Here is a 21,656-nt window from a genome sequence, read left to right on the forward strand (position 1 = left end):
ATTGACGGCTATGCAGTGCTCGCGGACTTCCGCACAAAGAATGAACATGTTCTTTCTTTGTGCGGAACAATTTCAGCAGCTGAATTGTCCGCTGCTGAAATTCCGCAGTGTGAACGGGTCTCGCGGAAGACCCATTCACACAGATGCTACCGTTTACTGTGCAGACTTTTACTCACGGAATTCCGCAGGGATTCCGCAGTGTGAACATACCCTAGTAATAAGTACTTTGTTTTGGCAATAGATATTAGATCTATGTGGGTTCAACTGACTAGTTGTTTGAAGGGGCTGCCATGCATCTTAGTAGTTGTGTTAGGTATTGCAGCTGTGTTCTGCTCACTTGTATGGGGCAAAGCTGTAAATGCCTAGCACAGCCACTGTGAAAAAATAGTGTGCACAGGTACAAACAGTGTAGGCCAAACAATAAGGAGGCTGCAGCACCAAGACCCTTTCATACAGCTGTTTGGTAGGGGCAGATGCTCACCTATGATAGCCTATCCTGAGTTTTAAAAGCCTAAATAACTCCTGTTCACACTGGTTAACTATTGACTTTAGTGGGGTATGTTGCCCTTTCTGGTAGTATTTTTTTTTTTTTTTATGGAAACAAAAGCTGTACAGATCGATTGCTGCTTTTAAGCACTGTGCTTAAAACATTCCTATTGAAGTCAATGAGAGCTGGAAACCACTCTTCTTTTGAGGCTTCTTTTGCTTGTGTGAACATAGCCTGGCAACAAGTTGTGTTCTGAGGTGCAGGGGCTTCTTTTATTTCTGCCGTTCTCGAATATTCCAGTGTAGATTTAATTTCTGTTGTATTTACCAGCTTTGTTTTTATATATTTTTTTAATAGGTACTTGGGAACCCAATGGTTAATGCAAATAATCCATTAAACCCAGCTGCCAATCCCATGGCATCTGGAATGAACAGCAATAGCGCTGGCATGAATTCCCCGCAGTTTGCTGGGCAACAACAGCAATTTTCCTCAAAGGCAGCGTCCAGTCAGCCGTACATGCAGCAAGGCATGTATGGTCGTCCAAACTACCCAGGGGGTGGTGGATTTGCAGGGAGGTAAGACGGCCTTCATTTCACTGTTGCTCTATGATGTTTGCCAGCCGTTCTCAAGCTATAAATGTTTTATGCGGGATGTTAACAATTTTCAATGTATTATTCACCTCTGCTGAAGTTGTGCATTCCATTGATAGATCTCATACAATCAAGTGTGTCTAGTGTTTAGAGCTGAAGATGTCATGAATGTTTATGCAGCTTATGTACTTTTTGAATTCAATGCTATTTATTTTTTATTTAACAGCTATCCTGGTGGACCCAATAACCCTTCAGGAATGGGCATGCCCCCTCATACACGACCCCCTACAGATTTTACCCAGCCTGCGGCAGCGGCTGCAGCTGCTGCTGTTGCTGCTGCAGCTGCTACGGCTACCGCCACAGCAACAGCTACAGTGGCAGCACTACAGGAGACGCAGAACAAGGACATGAACCAGTATGGCCCAGTGAGTCCACGTTGCATTGTGTATCTCTGTAGCTGGTTATTGTTTACTGTTATACTTATATATGCATTCAGTATGCTATAGCACACACATGCACCATCACCACAATACACTTTAGTCCTTTTCTGTCCTGTATCACAGATTTTAAGGGTTGGTTAAGAAAAAATGGTATATTTGTCTTCCAAACCTGATGGTATAACATGTCTTAATTTCAAACAGCACTGTACAAAGAACATATATTTTTACGGTTCCTGTTTCTATGTAGCATACAATTTTTAGTTTTCCTAGCTTGCGCACACACACTAAGTTCATAAGAACCCTAAAAACGAACCACAACAACAAAGTTGTGTTATACATTTAAGCGATCCAACAATACATTTCATATTCAGGTGACTGTGGATTACTAATTGTGCTACACAAAATGCGACATTTATATATCCTCCCCTGCCTCTTATGCATTTTGTGTGCCTTTCCTGCCTTAATCCTCATCCCTTTCAGAAACACATGTCGCATTTTACTCTTTTCTCTTTCTTTTGTTGAAGGTGTGTTCCTCTTTCCAGATGGGTCCAGCCCAGGCCTACAACAGTCAATTCATGAACCAACCTGGCCCACGAGTCCCCTCTGCTATGTCAGGGAATATGAACCCAGCTGGAATGGGTCCCAACATGGCACCTTCTAACATGAGTGGTCCTCCAATGGGGATGAATCAGCCACGGCCTGGCATGAACCCTTTTGGAGCTCACGGTCAAAGGATGCCTCAGCAAAGTTATCCTGGACCCAGGCCTCAGTCACTGCCTATGCAAGGCATGAAAAGGCCTTACCCAGGAGAGGTGAGAAAAAAAGGTTTTAAAGATATAACAAAGTGAATAACCTAGATGGATATGTAATTTAGCAAATTACATTTAAAGGGGTTATCCACCATAAGGTAGTACGTACCTGCCAGAACTGTGTATTTCCTGTTGAATTTCGTTCTCTAAACTACACACCGCATAGTTCCATAGGTTGTAAGTATGAGGTCACCTTCCTCCCTCCCACACATCAGCCACCCCGCCCATTGAAACACACCTGTGATCCCTTCAATGCAATACATCAGTGGTTTCTAATCAGGGTGCCTACAGCTGTTGCAAAATGAACACTCTCCCACCCACCGGTTGCTCCACCCATTGAAGCAGGACAGACTCCCTCTGATCACCTGACTAGTGATGTCAGGTCTCGACGCAATCTGCACAATTCTTCTGTCTTTGACCTTTAGACCCCTTTAATAAGCATTAGCTCCTTGTTTTTCCGACTTTTCACCATGTTTGTCATTTTTAGTTTTGGCCTAAAAAAAAAAGCACTTTTTTTTAAATGTCACAATACTCCACTCCACTCAATAGGTGGCTTAAAGACTAAACAGAAAAAAAAAGCATTGAAAATGTGGAAATTCGCCATACATCACACAATATTATGATAAAAATGTGTGCTCTTTAAACTGACATAAAAGAGAAAATGCATGTTCAAAATAAAGGATAAAAGCCACAAATTATAAATTCCCCACTATATGTTTTATTTTTATGGAATATCTAATATCTATGGGGTCTGCCAGACAGTTATTGAAACATGGATGGAATCCAGAAGCTAATGTCCCAGCCCGTGCTTAGTCATTGTTTAGTCTATGAATATTTATCTCTATCTGTTTTACTTTTATCTAAATATATACATTTTCTAAATGTGTCTTTGTTTTTCCTTTTTACAGCCCAATTATGGTAGCCAGCAATATGGACCAAGCAGTCAGTTTCCAAATCAGCCTGGGCAGTACCCAAGCCCCAATCCTGCCAGACCCATGACATCTCCAAACTACCCAGGCCAAAGGATGACAGGACAACAGAATGCTGGACAATACCCTCCGCCCAGTGTGGCCATGGGGCAATATTACAAGGTGAATAGTGCTATTTCTGCAGCTTTTCTATTATAACTGTGGGGAAGCAGCGTTATTTTGTTAGACTTGTGTGGGAGCGCTCATAGTTTATTTCTCATGTAAAGACACTGGTTATTACTTTTTTTTCTTTAACCATTTATTTCTGCTTTGTTTTTTTTTCTCTCTATTTTTTTTGTAGATCTTATGGTATTGCTTACAATGTGTTTAGGTTATCTGCTCATGCAAAGCTGTTAATTCTAGAATACATCTATCATATTTCATACCCTCAATTGATACATGTATTACTACATCCATCCTGCAGAGTAAAAATATAGCCAGATGCTGCTTCCGCAAACAATGACAGTGGATCGCCAGCATTTAGAGAAGTTGGGCTTATGGTGATCCTCTGACTTTCTTAAAAGGGGTTGTGTTTATCAGACAACTCCCTTCCTCACCCCAACTTTATTCATTAACAAAAAGAGCCACATCTACTCCTGTACAAATGCTTCCTATAAGTGATGCTATACACCAATTCACTAAGTGTTTGGCTGTGGTAATAGTACTTGGCAAATTATCATAGTACCCTATAGTACCTATTAATCTAGCAGTTCCAGTTCTTACCTTTTCTAATTTTCCTAGATCTATTGGCAGATTCTTACTATTTACTGGTCTTATTAAGGAGAGTATTTAGAATTATGTAAGTATATAGCTCCAGAAAAAGCTGCAAGTTAAAGGGAAGTTATCAGCAGGTTAGACCAACTGCTCATATGGGGTAATAGCATGCATTATAATAAGGATGATGTTACCTTTCTCCTCAGTGAAGAGTTTTTCCATAAAATGAATTTTTGGTAGTATGTTATTTAGGTTCAGTGTATCGGGACATTACTTTACCCCTAATTGTACTGCTAAGCCCACTGTCTCCTGTAGCAACACGTCTTCATGAATAGTCATCCATGCGCTGTTACAGGAATTGGCGAGCTTATTGGTTTACCTAGGGGTAATGTAACGTCCCTGGTGCACTGAACGCCCTACTTACAAACATTAAATTTTATAGAAAAAACTGCATCGGGGAAAAAAAAACATTGAGTGTTTGTTCATACTGGTGTATTTCCTTTCAAACTCGTAGCAAGTTTGAAAGGGGCTTTCTCTCTGTGGGCTGTCCATGGAACATTTTCGGCAACGGAGTCTCCGCTATGCAAAATAAATCTGCTGAAGACCACATCAATACAAATTCCGCTGCCAAAAATCTGCTGTGGGGAGCCCGTCCCTTTCGAACTCACCAAGGGAAACATGCTGCGAGTTTGAAAGGAAATACGCCTGCGTGAGCGTACCCTAAAGGTAACCTCCTCATCATTGTAATACATGCTACCACTGATACCTTACTTTTATGCGGATCTTGGAGGGTCTTCAAGCCTGTACCCTCAGATATCATTGTATAGTATAGACACATGCTATTCACATTTGCCTATAAACAAATACAATAAAACATTAGGTACATTGTATTGCCCTCCGTTTCGACAGAAGCATCATAAATGTAATATTAGAGGTGCCTGCAGTAATATACTACTTGTTTAAACTGCTGCTTCTTTTAAACTTTTAGTATTACTGTAACTATCGCTATAAAGGTTTATATCCGAACACAGAGAAAAGAGATTATGCACAGGACTATGACACAGACATTTTTAACAACAAATATATATAGTAGAGATGAGCGAACTTACAGTAAATTCGATTCGTCACAAACTTCTCGGCTCGGCAGTTGATGACTTTTCCTGCATAAATTATTTCAGCTTTCAGGTGCTCCGGTGGGCTGGAAAAGGTGGATACAGTCCTAGGAGACTTTCCTAGGAATGTATCCACCTTTTCCAGCCCACCAGAGCACCTGAAGGCTGAACTAATTTACGCAGGATAAGTCATCAACTGCCGAGCTGAGAAGTTTGTGACGAATCGAATTTACTGTAAGTTCGCTCATCTCTAATATATATATATATATATATCTCAAAATCATATATAAAAACATGATAAAATATAATATAACACAAAAGATGCATAAAACAAAGGCACCAGAATACAGCAAAAAGGTGGCTGGGTACAAGGTCTAGCAAAATGGCTATATATATGAAAACAAAGTAGCCAGTGTGAGCTAGGGTACGTGTCTGGAGGATCAAGCACAAACTTGAACCTAAGGCCTACAGTTGAAGTTCACACCGCTAGAAAGAGAAAATAATGTGGTGAAGAATAAATAAACCATAAAACAGTTAGGGGTGCCAGACCTTACCCTCCAAACCCCAACGATTGTTTCGCTTCCAAAGTGCTTCCTCAGGGGGCGTCATGTTTTTATATATGATTCAATAAAATGTATATTTGTTGTTAAAAATGTCAGTGTTATAGTCCTGCGCATAATCTCTTCTCTCGGTGTACGTAGTTTCTAATGCACAGTTACTTACTTTGTAGTAATGTATATATTTTTTTTGTTTTTTTTTGGTGTTTAAACGTTTATATCCCCAGTCAGTAGGTTTTTGCCTGATAACCACTGTAGGTATCAGTTGCTGCTTTTCAGCTAATATCTCACATTACTGAACGTTCTTAAGCTGTTTCTTTCCATCATAACATTAGTCACTTTCACTTTATTTTTTCTACATTTTTTAATTCATTATTATTATTTTTTTAATAGCCAGAGCAGTTTAATGGACAAAATAACAACTTTTCTGGGAGCGGCTACAATAGCTATAGCCAAGGCAGTATGAACGGGGTGAGTGTAAATTCATACCAAATTTGATCAAATTGGGAGGGTGGGGTCACTAAGTTCTGCACAAGAGAAACTGTGACAAAGGCCAGTGTCATTTATTTTTATTCTAAATGTTTTATTGCATTTCTGGTTTGTCACTATGGCTGTCGGCTGTTAGTAAGTCTTGTCACTAAATGCGGACGGATGAATGTGTAGCACATGTATATATGAATTCTGATGGCTGCTATCTGTGCAGCATATATGCTACCATCCAAAAGTATACTGTGTTGCTCATTTATCAGCCGGCTAGACCTCTGCTGCAAGCTCCCATGACTTCCCTAGTTCTGTTACAATAGAAGCTAGTATTTTGTTATTCAAGCCTTTGTGTGCAGGAATGAAAACATACACTATATTAACACCTTCTAAAACATACACTATATGTACAAAAGTATTGAGACACACCTCTTAAAGTGTATCCATCATTTGTAAATACAATGTAGATAATACAGTTATATGTATATCTGTAATATACCTCTGTTAAAAATTTGTATATTTTTGGATGAAGAAATGCGGTTCCTGCAGCTATTGCCTGTGTATCTCTATGAGGAGACTAAATATAGGAAGTAAGGACAGGAGAAGTAGGACTCTGTGCAGGCTCTTGGCTTGTCAATCATCCGGCAGTGTGAGCTGGGAGCGTGTCACAGAGCCTCACTGAACAGAGCCCTGCTTTGTCCTCAGTCTATAGAGCCCTGCTTGTCCTCAGTGTATAGAGCCCTGCTTGTCCTCAGTGCACAGAACCCTGCTTGTCCTCAGTGTACAGAGCCCTGCTTGTCCTCAGTGTACAGAGCCCTGCTTGTCCTCGGTGCACAGAACCCTGCTTGTCCTCGGTGCACAGAGCCCTGCTTGTCCTCGGTGCACAGAGCCCTGCTTGTCCTCGGTGCACAGAGCGCTGCTTGTCCTCGGTGCACAGAGCCCTGCTTGTCCTCGGTGCACAGAGCCCTGCTTGTCCTCGGTGCACAGAGCCCTGCTTGTCCTCGGTGCACAGAGCCCTGCTTGTCCTCGGTGCACAGAGCCCTGCTTGTCCTCGGTGCACAGAGCCCTGCTTGTCCTCGGTGCACAGAGCCCTGCTTGTCCTCGGTGCACAGAGTCCTGCTTGTCCACTCATACTTCCTGTATTTGGACTTCTCATAGAGACACAAAGGCAATAATAACTGCCAGGACAAAAATATACACATTTTTTAACCAATGTATATTACAAATATACTTATAATGGTATTATCAGCATTATATAAAGTTTTTTGTTGATGACAGGTACACTTTAATGCCAAGGCTTTAGAATGGGATGTTCTAACCGCTCTTGTCGGTGTAATAGAAGTAGATGTCCCAATACTTTTGTCCATATAATATACATAAATACACACATATATACTGATTTAGGAATGAATAAATAGAATATACCTAGGGCCTAGCACTAGCATCTTCCCATAGATATATTTGCTGTCTGAGCTTTAAGTTCTGTTTCATTTAGTTGTGCACAGAGGAAGCTACATATCATGTGATGTGGACATTTAGATTATTAATCCTTTTGTCTATCATACAACTAGTGTTGCTTTATGTGAATGTGTTCATGAGCTTATAATAACTGCTTATTTTCAATAAGATGTGGAATTTACAGGTATAAAAATGTTTGCTTGTTTTTTGTCCATTACTTCATAAACTAAAATGTTTTACTATGATTGTAAATTGTCATGTAAACTATTTGTGGAACATTTTTGATGTTATTGAGAAAATGTTGCAACATGTACTATCAGTTTTGAATTGAGTTAATAATTTTGTCAAGTCAATAATTAAACTGCAGAAGAATTACCAGTAAATAGAGGAACTTCAATAATTATTCTTTGTTACAAAACCAGTTTCTGCTTACTTAGTGTGTAATATATATAAGGCACGAGTTTAATGGCAGGCGATGTATTGTGACAGAACTACCGTATTTATCGGGGTATATCACGCACCGGCCTATAACACGCACCCTCATTTTACCAAGGATATTTGGGTAAAAAAAGTTTTTTACCCAAATATCCTTGGTAAAATGAGGGTGCGTGTGTGTGTGCATGTGTATACCCCGATACACTGTTTCTGACCCCACAGAAGCCCCCAGGAAAGGCAGGGGGAGAGAGGCAGTCGCTGCCCGCTTCTCTCCCCCTGCCTTTCCTGGGGTCTAGAGCCCTGCTGCCGCCGCTTCTCTCCCCCTGCTATCGGCGCCGCTGCCCCTTCTCTCCCCCTGGCTATCAGTGCCGCTGCCCCTTTTCTCCCCCTGTCTATCGGTGCAGCTGCCCCATTGCCGGCGCCGATAGCCAGGGGGAGAGAAGCGGCACCGGCAATGGGGCAGCGGCGCCAATAGACAGGGGGAAAGAAGGGGCAGCGGCACCCATTGTCAGCGCCGCTGCCCCGTTGCCTCCCCCATCCCCCGTTGTATAATTACCTGTTGCCGGAGTCGGGTCCACGCTGCTTCTGGCCTCCGGTGTGGCGTCCCCTGTGTCGTTGCTATGCGCTGCACGGCGCGGCGCAATGACGAGTGACGTCACTCGTCATTGCGTCTCGCAGCGCATAGCAACGATGCAACGGACACCACACCGGAGGCCCAGAAGCAGCACGGACCCGACCCCGGCAACAGGGGGAGAGAAGCGGCGGCAGCAGGGCTCTAGACCCCAGGACAGGCAGGGGCAGAGAAGCCGGCAGCGACGGCAGGTCTCTGCACCTGCAAAAACGGCTACAGTTCTTTGATTTAAAGCGCCCGCTTTAAATCATTGAACTGCAGCGGCTTATCGGCGTATAAAAAAATTTTAGCCTAAAAAATGCGTGTTATACGCCGATAAATACGGTAAACACATTTTCAATTCAGGGACCAGGTATAGCAAGATGTCAAATACTATTGGTGAATTAATTAATTATAGACTACTAACTGTATAGTTGACCTTTTGTTATGTTTTTGCAGCCCTCCAGGCAGGGTCCCGTTGGTAACTACCCTCACTCGCCTGTTCCTGGAAACCCAACACCACCTATGACTCCTGGCAGTACTATCCCACCATATTTGTCTCCCAGTCAAGATGTCAAGCCTCCATTCCCCCCAGACATCAAGCCAAACATGAGTTCCTTACCTCCACCACCAAGTAAGTGAGAACTTATTGACTAGAAGCCTTGACTAGACCAATGGAAAAGTCAGATGTTGAAGCTTGTTCCTGCTATTTACTTGACTTTTAAGGTGGACTAGGATCTTTGATTTTCTGAGTTTTGCTTACCATTCTTTGTATGTCGCACTGCAGATGCAAAAGGGAAAGTTCACGCTTTCTCTCCTTCTTCGATCTCAGCCAGCCACACGGACGAACTCCGTCTAACATTTCCTGTTCGGGATGGAGTAGTATTGGAGCCTTTCCGGCTGGAGCACAACCTCGCTGTCAGCAACCATGTGTTTCACTTACGGCCGACCGTCCATCAGACCCTCATGTGGAGGTAACATTTCAATTGTCTCTTTTGCTTCTTATTAACATGAATGACCCTTTTACATTATAAATTTTCTCTGTGTACATGTATGTTAGGCAATGGTTAGACATTACTTTTCTTTTTTTTTTCTTAAAGGAAATCTCTCCCCAGTGTCACCTGCCCTAACCTGTTAGTACCAACAGATAGCGCAGATGACACTGATGACAACGGTACTTACCTTGTCCTGTTCCGAGCAAGGGATCTCTGGTAATCTTCTGTTAAGCTTTAGCTCCGGAGCTTAGTGACTTCACCGATGCTGCTAGACTCAGCAGAGAGAAGCAGCAGCTTGGGGCATGGGCAGAGCTTAGTGACATCACCTCTGCTGGGTCCTGCTGCTACAGAACAGCAGCGGTGACGTAACTAAGCTCTGCACATGCCTCAAGCTGGGCCAGAGCTGAAGTTTACCAGAGATTACCGGTGATTCCCTGCACGGAACAGGACAAGGTAAGTAACGTTGTTGTCATCAGTGTCACCTGCAGAGACAGGTTAGTGCAGATGACGCTAGAAACATTCTATATTCTAATATACTTCATAAGAAAATTTTTATTTCCTTTTTATAGAAATCATGGCTTATAAAATCCATGGCTTTGTCCAAGCTGAAGCACAGGCATGGACAAAGTCCAGTAAGTGAGGGTGGGCTAGCACTCCTCTGTGCTCTCTCCTGTCTGATAGGACTCCTCTGTGCTCTCTCCTATCTGAAAGGACTCCTCTGTGCTCTCTCCTGTCTGACTGCCCTCCTTGTGCTCTCTCCTTTCTGATAGTACTCCTCTGTGCTCTCTCCTGTCTGATATCACTCTTCTGTGCTCTCTCCCATCTGATAGGACTCCTCTGTGCTCTCTCCTGTCTGACAGGACTCCTCTGTGCTATCTCCTGTTTGATAGCCCTCCTTGTGCTCTCTCCTTTCTGACAGTACTCCTCTGTGCTCTCTCCTGTCTGATAGCACTCCTCTGTGCTCTCTCCTGTCTGATAGTACTCCTCTGTGCTCTGTGTCTGATAGTACTCCTCTGTGCTTTATCTTCTGTCTTATAGTACTCCTCTGTGTTTTCTCCTGTCTGATAGTACTCCTCTGTGCTCTCTCCTGTCTGATATCACTCTTCTGTGCTCTCTCCCATCTGATAGGACTCCTCTGTGCTCTCTCCTGTCTGATAGGACTCCTCTGTGTTCTCTCCTGTCTTATAGTACTCCTCTGTGCTCTCTCCTCTCTGATAATACTCCTCTGTGCTCTCTCCTGTCTGATATCACTCTTCTGTGCTCTCTCCTTTCTGATAGAACTCCTCTGTGCTCTCTCCTGTCTGATAGGACTCCTCTGTGTTCTCTCCTGTCTGATAGTACTCCTCTGTGCTCTCTTCTGTCTGATAGCACTCCTCTGTGCTCTCTTCTGTCTGATAGTACTCCTCTGTGCTCTCTCCTGTCTGATAGTACTCCTCTGTGCGCTCTCCTGTCTGATAGCACTCCTCTGTGCTCTCTTCTGTCTGATAGTACTCCTCTGTGCTCTCTCCTGTCTGATAGTACTTCTCTGTGCTTTCTCCTGTCTGATAGCACTCCTCTGTGCTCTCTCCTGTCTGATATCACTCTTCTGTGCTCTCTCCTGTCTGATAATACTTATCTATGCTCTCCTGTCTGATATCACTCTTCTGTGCTCTCTCCCGTCTGATAGGACTCCTCTGTGCTCTCTCCTTTCTGATAGGACTCCTCTATGTTCTCTCCTGTCTTATAATACTCCTCTGTGCTCTCTCCTGTCTGATATCACTCTTCTGTGCTCTCTCCTTTCTGATAGAACTCCTCTGTGCTCTCTCCTGTCTGATAGGACTCCTCTGTGCTCTCTCCTGTCTGATAGTACTCCTCTGTGCTCTCTCCTGTCTGATAGCACTCCTCTGTGCTCTCTTCTGTCTGATAGTACTCCTCTGTGCTCTCTCCTGTCTGATAGGACTTCTATGTGCGCTCTCCTGTCTGATAGCACTCCTCTGTGCTCTCTTCTGTCTGATAGTACTCCTCTGTGCTCTCTCCTGTCTGATAGTACTCCTCTGTGCTCTCTCCTGTCTGATAGTACTCCTCTGTGCTCTCTCCTGTCTGATAGTACTCCTCTGTGCTCTCTCCTGTCTGATAGTACTCCTCTGTGCTCTCTCCTGTCTGATAGTACTCCTCTGTGCTCTCTCCTGTCTGATAGCACTCCTCTGTGCTCTCTCCTGTCTGAGAGCACTCCTCTGTGCTCTCTCCTGTCTGAGAGCACTCCTCTGTGCTCTCTCCTGTCTGATAATACTCCTCTGTGCTCTCTCCTGTCTGATAATACACCTCTGTGCTCTCTCCTGTCTGATATCACTCTTCTGTGCTCTCTTCTGTCTGATAGCACTCCTCTGTGCTCTCTCCTGCCTGATATCACTCCTCTGGGCTCTCTCCTGTCTGATAGCACTCCTCTGTGCTCTCTCCTGTCTGATAGCACTCCTCTGTGCTCTCTCCTGTCTGATAGCACTCCTCTGTGCTCTCTCCTGTCTGATAATACTCCTCTGTGCTCTCTCCTGTCTCATAGTACTCCTCTGTGCTCTCTTCTGTCTGATAGTACTCCTCTGTTCACGTCCATCTGACTGATTCTCTGAATTGTCAGTCAAGTTATAAACTCTTAATATCTCAGGAACGGAAAGGCATATCAAGAAACTGTAAAGAAGTGTTTGTGATCAAGTGTTTGATCAGGACAGCTCTTTTTTGAGTTGGCCACAGGTCCTCTTTAAGGTCCTGTTGTTAGGATACATTTTAATGTGGGATACAAAGCCAACTTAAAAATACTGTATATTTGTTCACTCTTCTCTTAAACAGGTCTGACTTGGAGTTGCAATTCAAGTGCTACCATCATGAAGACAGACAGATGAACACTAACTGGCCTGCATCTGTACAAGTTAGCGTCAATGCCACTCCTCTTACTATTGAGCGGGGTGACAATAAGACTTCCCACAAACCTTTGCACCTCAAGCATGTTTGCCAGCCGGGCCGCAATACAATCCAGATAACCGTCACTGCCTGTTGTTGTGTAAGTGTCTACCGTCAGACCCAAAGACCTCCTTCATCATCTATCTCATCATATCCATTACCTTAAGCTAAGGTCTCCATCAGTGTAAAGACTTGAGAATAAAAATACTGTCTTGTCCTCTTGCCCTTTAAGATTTCTTGCCTTAAACTCTGTACCTTTTCTAGGATGCTTGCCAACTTTATTCCAAGTGTCCATCAAACCCAAGCAGGCAAATTATTTACACTTTTCAAGCTGTGGTAATGCTTTTAATCATGAGAATGTTTTTTTTATTAGGATGCTACACCAATTGCTAAGAAACTGTCTAAATGATCTAATGCTTTTATAGGACAACATTTTGATGACCAGCATTCTAATAATACAGTGAACTGGAATGCTGGTGGTTTAAGGTGGCCATACATGTTCAATACTTGTCAGCCAAACATTTATTTGGCCAACAGTTATTTTGGCCAAACCACTGTTTCTCAGGGGAAGCAGCGGGGTAAGCCACAGAACAATAGGGTTAATAGGCTGGCATACACCTTAGACAGTTGACCACCCCCCCCCCCCAGGTTCAGCTCAGTTTAGTCTAAGGTGTATGGGTACCTCTAGACTTTGTGCAGATTACATTTGAGCTCTATGTATGGTGCAGTTCCCATTTTTAATGTCAAACATATTCATTCACTAAACAGTGACCAAAAGACAAAAGAGAGCCCTTTTTTTTTTTTTATCTCTCCAGCTATTGGCATACCTTCTGAATCAAATTAAAAGATAGAAACGTGATAAATGTATCAATAAGCCAGTGTTTAGTCCTAATCACCTGAGTTTAAAGTTAGTATGCGTGAAAGAAGGCATGTCTGTCATGTTCAACAAGGGAGAGAGAACATGGTTGAAATTAAACTGGTGGGAAACATATGGAATGGTGAGAGTTAAATAGGTATTGGCTTATTACTTAAAAATGCAGTTTTTTTTATATATTATTTAATGGAACAGTCTAACTGTATATTGAAATGTTGCTTGTTGCTGATTTTGTGACTTCATTCTCTTCCCCGCAGTCGCACTTGTTTGTGCTGCAGTTAGTTCATCGGCCTTCAGTTCGTTCCGTTCTGCAGGGTTTATTGAAGAAAAGGCTGCTCCCAGCTGAACACTGTATTACAAAAAGTAAGTTATTGACACTGTGTGTTCCATAAAGATGCACCACTATGACAAACTGTACCAGACCGGGCTGCCATGTTGTAAAGTTTCCTGCTTTATTGTACCCTTCTTTTTATGAACACATGGCTTGTGTTTGCTTCTGCAGTAAAAAGAAATTTTAGCAGTGTGGCAGCTTCATCTGGGAATGCAGCTTTAAATGGGGAGGATGGAGTAGAGCAGACCGCCATCAAAGTCTCTTTGAAATGCCCAATCACGTTTAGGCGGATTCAGCTGCCTGCAAGGGGTCATGACTGCAAACACGTACAGGTAGGCACATCAGTTTCCGTTTACATTTCCTATTCATCCTAATTTGCTCCAGATTGTAAATAAGCCTTCACCCTGTTTTACAGTGCTTCGACCTAGAATCCTATCTTCAGCTAAATTGCGAACGAGGAACGTGGCGGTGTCCTGTATGCAAGTATGTAAACATTTATATTGCTTACAGTGAATATATAGATAATTTTACATTGCATTACTGCTAAATGTGAGGTTTTTAGCACTCATTTTGTACACCTTTTCTGAGCCCACTTGTTACGATAATACAACTTTATTCAAATGGGACTCTATATTAACATATCTGTATAACAGCAGACTCTGTCTTTTGCCTAAAGTCCCTTTTTACATGGGGCTATTCAGACGTTCATTTCAGATTATTGCCCTGTGTAAAAGGCCCAGTTCACAGCCAATAAATAAGCATACACCTTTATTTATACGTTATTATCTGCAGCAGATCTTCCCATGTAAGCAGGAGATGTTCTGCCAAAAATAATGGCAGTGAACAGCCACATGAACCATCACCTGATTGTTCATGTGTCTGTTCACTCCCAACAATTGGGCTCTGTTTATGGTCCTTTCAACAAGTTGATTGACACATGCAACAGGCAATAATCTGTCCAAGTAAAGGACTTAAAGATCTACAGCTTGTAGTCAATTAAGGCAAAGACAAGTCAATTGCAGGTAGCTGTATTGGCATAAAGTTATTTAAATGATTTGCAGAAAGTTAAGCATATATATATATGTATGTGTGTGTGTGTGTGTATATATATATATATATATATATATATATATATATATATATATATATATAGTTCCAAAGAAAATGCTGTGGCACTCAAGGTATGGTGAAAAAAATTAAAACTATTTATTCATCCCAAATGTGTAAAGAGCGACGTTTCAATGGTCTCACACCATCATTATCCATTATCCATTATATATATATATATATATATATATATATATATATATTTTTTTTTTTTTAAGTAATACAGTGGTCCCTCAAGTTACAATATTAATTGGTTCCAGGACGACCATTGTATGGTGAGACCATGGGGTAGATTTATCATTAGGTGTCTATTGTAGACACAGACCTACCCCTTTACACTGCTTTTCTAATTTACACTTTTGCTCAATATTTACTAAAGTTGCGCACGTCCTTTGATACATTTTGTGCAAATATAGAAACGCCCCCCCTCGCTCTACCGTGCACTCCTTCTCTACCTCACACTTCACAGAGCTGTGGCATTTTCCCGCTGTACACTGCTTACATAGCCACTGCCGTAGCAGCAGTGTGTGCCAAACAAAACTCTGCACAATAGTAAAATCACAAATCTTTATAAAATGCACAGAGGGGGAGATTCTCCTAGAATTTTGCACCAAAAAAAAAATAAAATTGGCACGAAAAGTATTGACCACATTTTCAAAGAGCTTTGTGCTGCGGTTTACACTGTTTACATCAGTTTTGTAAAAGTGGGCGTGTCCACGTATATTGTCTGCTTTACATGATATTTTTGAAGGGGTGAGAGTCCAGTTTACATCGAAAATTTCACGCCAGCTTTTTGAAGTGTAGAAATCACAGAAATGGTTGTAGTTTGTTTTTGTTTTCTTCTCATTTTAGATACATGCGGAGGACTACGTCAGATTCGGCAGACTGTGACGATGACCAGCGTTTCCTTAAATGTCAATAAAAGGGTTAACGAGGGCTGTGGGGGAGTGTTTTTCTTTGAAAAAAATGTTTTATTTAAATGTGTTGTGTTTTTTATAATTGAATTTTCAGGTTTAGTAGTGGAAGCCATCTTGTAGACAGAATCCATTACTAAACCAGGGCTTAGTGTTAGCTGCAAAATCAGCTAGAGCTAACCCCCAACAATTATTGCTCCCCGGTACCCACCTCCACAGTTTGTGCTGGGAAGAGCCGGTACCAACAGGCCCGTAGCGTCAAAAATGGCACTCCTGGGCGGTAACAGGCTGGCATATTTAGGCTGGGGAGGGCCGGTAACAATGGTCCTCGCCCACCCTGGTAACGTCAGGCTGTTGCTGCTTGGTATCTGGCTGATAATGAAAAAATGGGGAAACCACACTTTTTTTTTTGTTTTTAAATAATAATAAAAAAAAGCGCATAGGGTTCCCCCTATTTTCAGTATCAGCCAGATACCAACCAAGCAGCAACAGCCTGATGTTACCAGGCTGGGCGAGGACCATTGTTACTGGCCCTCCCCAGCCTAAATTACGCCAGCCTTTTACCGCCTAGGCCCAGGAGCGCCATTTTTGACGCTCCGGGCCTGTTGGTACTGGTTCTTCCCGGCACTGTGGCGGTGGGTACCAGGGTAATTAGAGGTTAGCTTTAGCTGATTTTGGGGCTAACGCTAAGCCCTGGCATAGTAATGGATTTCGTCTTTAAGACTGCTTTCACTACTAAGCCTGAAAATTCAATTATGAAAAACACAACACATTGAAAAAAAATTTTTATTTAGAAAAACAATCCCCCACAGCCCTCGTTAACCATTTTATTAAAATTAAAAAAACACTGGTCATCGCCACAGTCCACCGAATCTGACGTAGTCCTCTGCATTCAGGTATCTGAAATGAGAAGAGAAGAAAAATAAGAATTGTGGTTTAGTAAATTTTTTGTACATAATGCAGTGTGTTCATAAACAGGGAGCCTCCAATTGTTGCTAAACTACAACTCCCATCATGGGGGCTGTAGTTAAGCACCAGCTGGAGTCTCCATGTTTAGGAACACACTGCCAGAAAGGCTCTGTTCCCATTATGCAAATCGCATAATGAGAACAGAGTCAGGCCTGGACTGTGTAGCTCAATCTGTCCCTCTGCACTTGGACTACTACTCCCATCATTGGACAGAGTCTGTCCCATGATGGGAGTAGTTGTAGTACTGCAGCGCTGAGGGATGGCATTTGTACATCTCCTGTCTGTGGGACTTTTAGGACTACTACTCCCGTCTTGGACAGGCTCCGTCCATGATGGGAGTTATAGTCCAAGGGCTGAGGGGCAGATCGCAGAAGGTCATTCTCCAGAGACCCACTGAGATCCGCATTTATTAACTGTAAAAGCCGGCGGCACATGCGGCTACACTGCGCTGGCCGGCGGCTCCAGGCTCCTGTATACATCTCTCATAATTCATAATCGCCGCCGCCGGGAGACAGGAGCTCTGATTGGTGAATAGCTTTTCACCAATCAGAGCTCGCGTCTCCCGGTGGTGGCGATTATGAATTGAGAGATGTATACAGGAGCCAGCGGGCAGCGCAGTGTAGCCGCATGTGCGGCTTTTACAGTTAAATGCAGATCTCAGTGGGTCTCTGGAGAATGACCCAGTGCGATCTGCACCTCAGCCCCCGGACTACAACTCCCATCATGGGCAGAGTCTGTCCATGATGGGAGTAGTAGTCCTAACTGTCCCAAAATAGTTAATATAATTCTCAGATGCTTTAGAACACTTCGAGCTGGTGTATATTTGCGCAAGAAAAGTGCATTTGCGCATTTTTCTGGCATTTAAAAAAAAATCGATAATTTAATAAATTCGATTCTACAGTAGAAAGTGCTCTATGGTAAAATTAACCGTAGATATGGCTATGAAGAATTCTATCAGATTGTGCGCAAAAAAACTCTTGCGCAAATTTTTGCATAAAAAAATTGACAAAAAAAAAGCTCTATATACAATGATAAATCCCCCCCCCCCCCAATAACTCTATGGAAACCTGGTAATTTGTTCTGAAGCCACCAAAATTTCATCCAAAAATAGGAAAAAGTGAGGATTAAAGAAAAATAAGGAGATAACTAATGCAGATAAAGCAAATCCTTACATATAAAAGTAAGAAAGATCTGCTGGGGGCTGTAATCACTGTCTATGTAGAGGACAGGAGCTTCTTCGGGGTCCTCTACAGTACACGTAATGTCCTAAAAAAGTAACATAGAGCCGACCTCACCTGGTGTCCAAAGGATCAGCCATCCATGGCACAGGTAAAGAGTAGTACAGAACATGTATGGGCATGCACTTCAGTAATACTGGGGTTTTACCAGTCAAATGCCCATTCTGATTGGTCAGTTCTTCCAGCCAATGACATGTTTCACAGGCCTGGACTGTCTGTAGCATTGTATGTCGAGTCTGGTTTCAAGTTACAATGCTCCAGAAAAGACCATTGTATGTTGAAACTATCGAATGTGAGGCCATTGTAAGTTGAGGGATCACTGTACAGAACTACATTTCACCTCTACTGGAGTTTATTTCAAGCTTTGTATTTTCTGATGGTTGTGTGCACTTTGTATAATATTTAATTTCTTGTTTCCTACAGTAAAACGGCTCTTTTAGAAGGCCTCGAAGTAGACCAGTACATGTGGGGTATCCTGAATGCAATACAGAAGTAAGTACAGACAAAGGCTGGATGCTGCCCATAATGATGAGATTTTTCTATTCCTTCCCTGCTTCACGTATAGCAGGTTATCAGAATATGCAATAAAGATTGACTGTGATCTTAAATTAAAGTTTAATATAATTTATTGTTCCTTGTACAAAGCCATTTTAGACTATGCGAACCAGCTCTTCAGATGTTTTAGGATTACAAACAGGAAGCCCTGTGAAATGTCTGCCCCTGAGATCACTAGGTCTCTTATAGCCATGTCTCCTATATATATGTGTGAATTATATTAGCAGGTCATGTATTTTATATACTGTATATACTCGAGTATAAGCCGAGTTTTTCAGCAAGATTTTTCGTGCTGAAAACACCCCCCTCGGTTTTATACTCGAGTGAACTCTCCGCCCTCAGTGGTCTTCAACTTGCGGACCTCCAGATGTTTCAAAACTACAACTTCCAGCAAGCCCGGACAGCCATCGGCTGTCCGGGCAGGCATGCTGGGAGTTGTAGTTTTGAAACATCTGGAGGTCCGCAGGTTGAAGACCACTGCGGCCTTTGTCATCATCCAGACTCCCCCACCCTTTAGGTGTCTCCTATATATATATATATATGTGAATTATATTAGCAGGTCATGTATTTTATATACCGTATATACTCAAGTATAAGCCGAGTTTTTCAGCAAGATTTTTCGTGCTGAAAACACCCCCCCCCCCCCCCCCTCGGCTTATCCGCCCTCAGTGGTCTTCAACCTGCGGACCTCCAGATGTTTCAAAACTACAACTTCCAGCATGCCCGGACAGCGATCAGCGGGGGGGCCTCTTCACCGCGCTTCACGGGGGGGGGGCCTCTTCACCGCGCTTCGGGCCCGGCCCCGGTAATAGTGACGTTGCCTTGACGACGACACACAGGGACATTCATGAGCAAGGCATAGTCTCTATTCCGGGCCCGAAGCGCGGAGAAGAGGCCCCCCCGGTGAAGATGGACAGCCCGAAACGACTATCCCTCTCCACCGGACGGTCCCTGCATCACAGATGGCCCGGACCAGCTCACCCCAACGTCCTGCCGAGCGGAGGGGAATACAAAACTAAAGGGGGGTGGGGGTGTCTGGATGATGAAGAAGGCCGCAGTGGTCTTCAACCTGCGGACCTCCAGATGTTTCAAAACTACAACTCCCGGCATTCTGGGAGTTGTAGTTTTGGAACATCTGGAGGTCCACAGGTTGAAGACCACTGTAATCAGACATTGACCAGCGGTGATGATGAAGGGGGGGTGGCCTGATGACAGGTTGTGATGTGGGATGATGACAAGGGAATGATGACAGGCGGTGATGATGAAGGGGGGGATGATGATAGGGTAATGATGACAGGCGGTGATGATGAAGTGGGGTGTGGGATGATGACAGGGTAATGATGACAGGCGGTGATGATGAAGGGGGGGTGTGGGATGATGAAGAGGGGGATGATGACAGGATAATGATGAAGGGGGGATGATGACAGGCAGTGATGATGAAGGAAGGATGATGATGAGGGTGTTAATGACGGGGGTCTGGATGATGACGGGGGGCTGGATGATGTATTTCCCACCCTAGGCTTATAGTCGAGTCAATAACTTTTCCTGGGTTTTTGGGGTGAAATTAGGGGCCTCGGCTTATATTAGGTTCGGCTTATACTCGAGTATATATGTAAAGGGGACATATGGACAAGGGTTGTCATCATGGAACAATCAAAAGCCACATATGCTTAAGATGCAAATACCTCTTTAAAGAAGACCTTGGGGGAATTGCATGCAGCAGTACAGAGGGAGTATGTGTGTCTGCATTAGATAGAAGTTCACAGCACTTGACAATCTTTAGGTGGCTTTTATATAACATGTTGGTGTTTTCTTATTTTTCAGCTCAGAATTTGAAGAAGTAACCATAGACCCCACTTGCAGCTGGAGGCCGGTACCGATTAAGTCAGAGATACACATCAAGGATGATCCAGATGGGATTCCCTCTAAGAGGTTTAAGACTATGAGTCCCAGTCAGATGATTATGCCCAATGTAATGGAAATGATTGCTGCATTAGGGCCTGGCCCCTCACCTTATCCATCACTGCCACCTCCACCAGGTGGCGGTAACTCCAACGAATATGTTGGACAAGGTAAAAACCTTATTTAAACTTACATGATTTTTATTTTATGTAGATCCTCCAAACTAACCTATTGTACAGGTCAGTCACAAAGATGTATAGTAACCTACAGGGATCAACCATAACATTAAAAATAACTCTAAATAATGCTGATTATGTTCTTACAATTGCTCCTGTGAAAAGACAAGAAATCTACTGTAGTACAGATTGTTGAAAATGGCACTGCTGTCTATGATAGAGATTTCCTTTTGATGTTTCCCCTGGTGTGTTGTTTCTGCTTTTATCTGCAATAAAGTTGGACTTTCCTTATGCTGGACTTCCTCTATTTTTCTTCAATATGATAGAAATGTGTCAGAACACACACAGGGGGAGATTTATCAAAATCTGTGTAGAGGAAGAGTGGTGCAGTTGCCCATAGTAGCCAATCAGATTGTATCTTTCATTTTTCACAGGCCTCTTTAAAATCAAAGAAGCAATCTGATTGGTTGCTATGGGCAACTGCACCACCCTTTCTCTGCACAGGTTTTGATAAATATCCCCCATAGTGTGCAGCTTGCTGGGTATGGAGCTATGCAGTTATATACCTATCAAGAGTGTCTATGCTGACCTCTGGCCACTGCCAAAAGTACCTAATGTTACCATGTGAGCATTGAGGCTGGACCATGGAGCAGTAGAAGGTAGACTTACTTACATGGATGCTGGGTGCATGGGTGTCACTTAAATGGGAAAGCTAAACCAAGTACATCCTCTTCATGGTAGCGGTATTCCCTAATAGTATGGTCTCTTTCAGCAGGATAATGTATCCTGCCACACTGTAAAAAATGTTCAGGAATGGTTTGTGGAAATTAACAACGTTTTCAAAGGGTTGATTTGACCTTCAAGTTCCTCAGGACTCAGTCTGATCAATCATCGGCGATGTGCTGTAAAAACAAGTCTCATCCATTGAGGACCCACCCCGCAACATACGGGACTCAAGTATCTACTGCAAATAATTGGATGTCAGATACCACAGCACACCCTCA

General features: G+C 43.0%; 1 protein-coding gene across 8 annotated transcripts in view; it reads left to right on the forward strand.

The window, feature by feature from the left end:
* ZMIZ1 (zinc finger MIZ-type containing 1) overlaps positions 1–21,656 on the forward strand; it is a 348,947-nt gene that overhangs the window by 320,618 nt on the left and 6,673 nt on the right. For 5 of the 8 annotated variants that reach the window (XM_056531358.1, XM_056531356.1, XM_056531357.1 and 2 more), the window contains 13 exons: positions 845–1,062; positions 1,304–1,502; positions 2,042–2,329; positions 3,235–3,417; positions 6,071–6,148; positions 9,120–9,294; positions 9,448–9,634; positions 12,476–12,686; positions 13,718–13,823; positions 13,963–14,123; positions 14,207–14,274; positions 18,443–18,511; positions 20,399–20,646. In XM_056531358.1, coding sequence (XP_056387333.1) covers positions 845–1,062; positions 1,304–1,502; positions 2,042–2,329; positions 3,235–3,417; positions 6,071–6,148; positions 9,120–9,294; positions 9,448–9,634; positions 12,476–12,686; positions 13,718–13,823; positions 13,963–14,123; positions 14,207–14,274; positions 18,443–18,511; positions 20,399–20,646 — 2,191 coding nt within the window. The remainder of the gene's footprint in view (positions 1–844; positions 1,063–1,303; positions 1,503–2,041; positions 2,330–3,234; positions 3,418–6,070; positions 6,149–9,119; positions 9,295–9,447; positions 9,635–12,475; positions 12,687–13,717; positions 13,824–13,962; positions 14,124–14,206; positions 14,275–18,442; positions 18,512–20,398; positions 20,647–21,656) is intronic. The other 3 variants (XM_056531360.1, XM_056531359.1, XM_056531361.1) reach the window with 3 other exon arrangements.

This window comes from Hyla sarda, chromosome 7, assembly GCF_029499605.1.
Source record: "Hyla sarda isolate aHylSar1 chromosome 7, aHylSar1.hap1, whole genome shotgun sequence".
NCBI classification, from domain to species: domain Eukaryota; kingdom Metazoa; phylum Chordata; class Amphibia; order Anura; family Hylidae; genus Hyla; species Hyla sarda.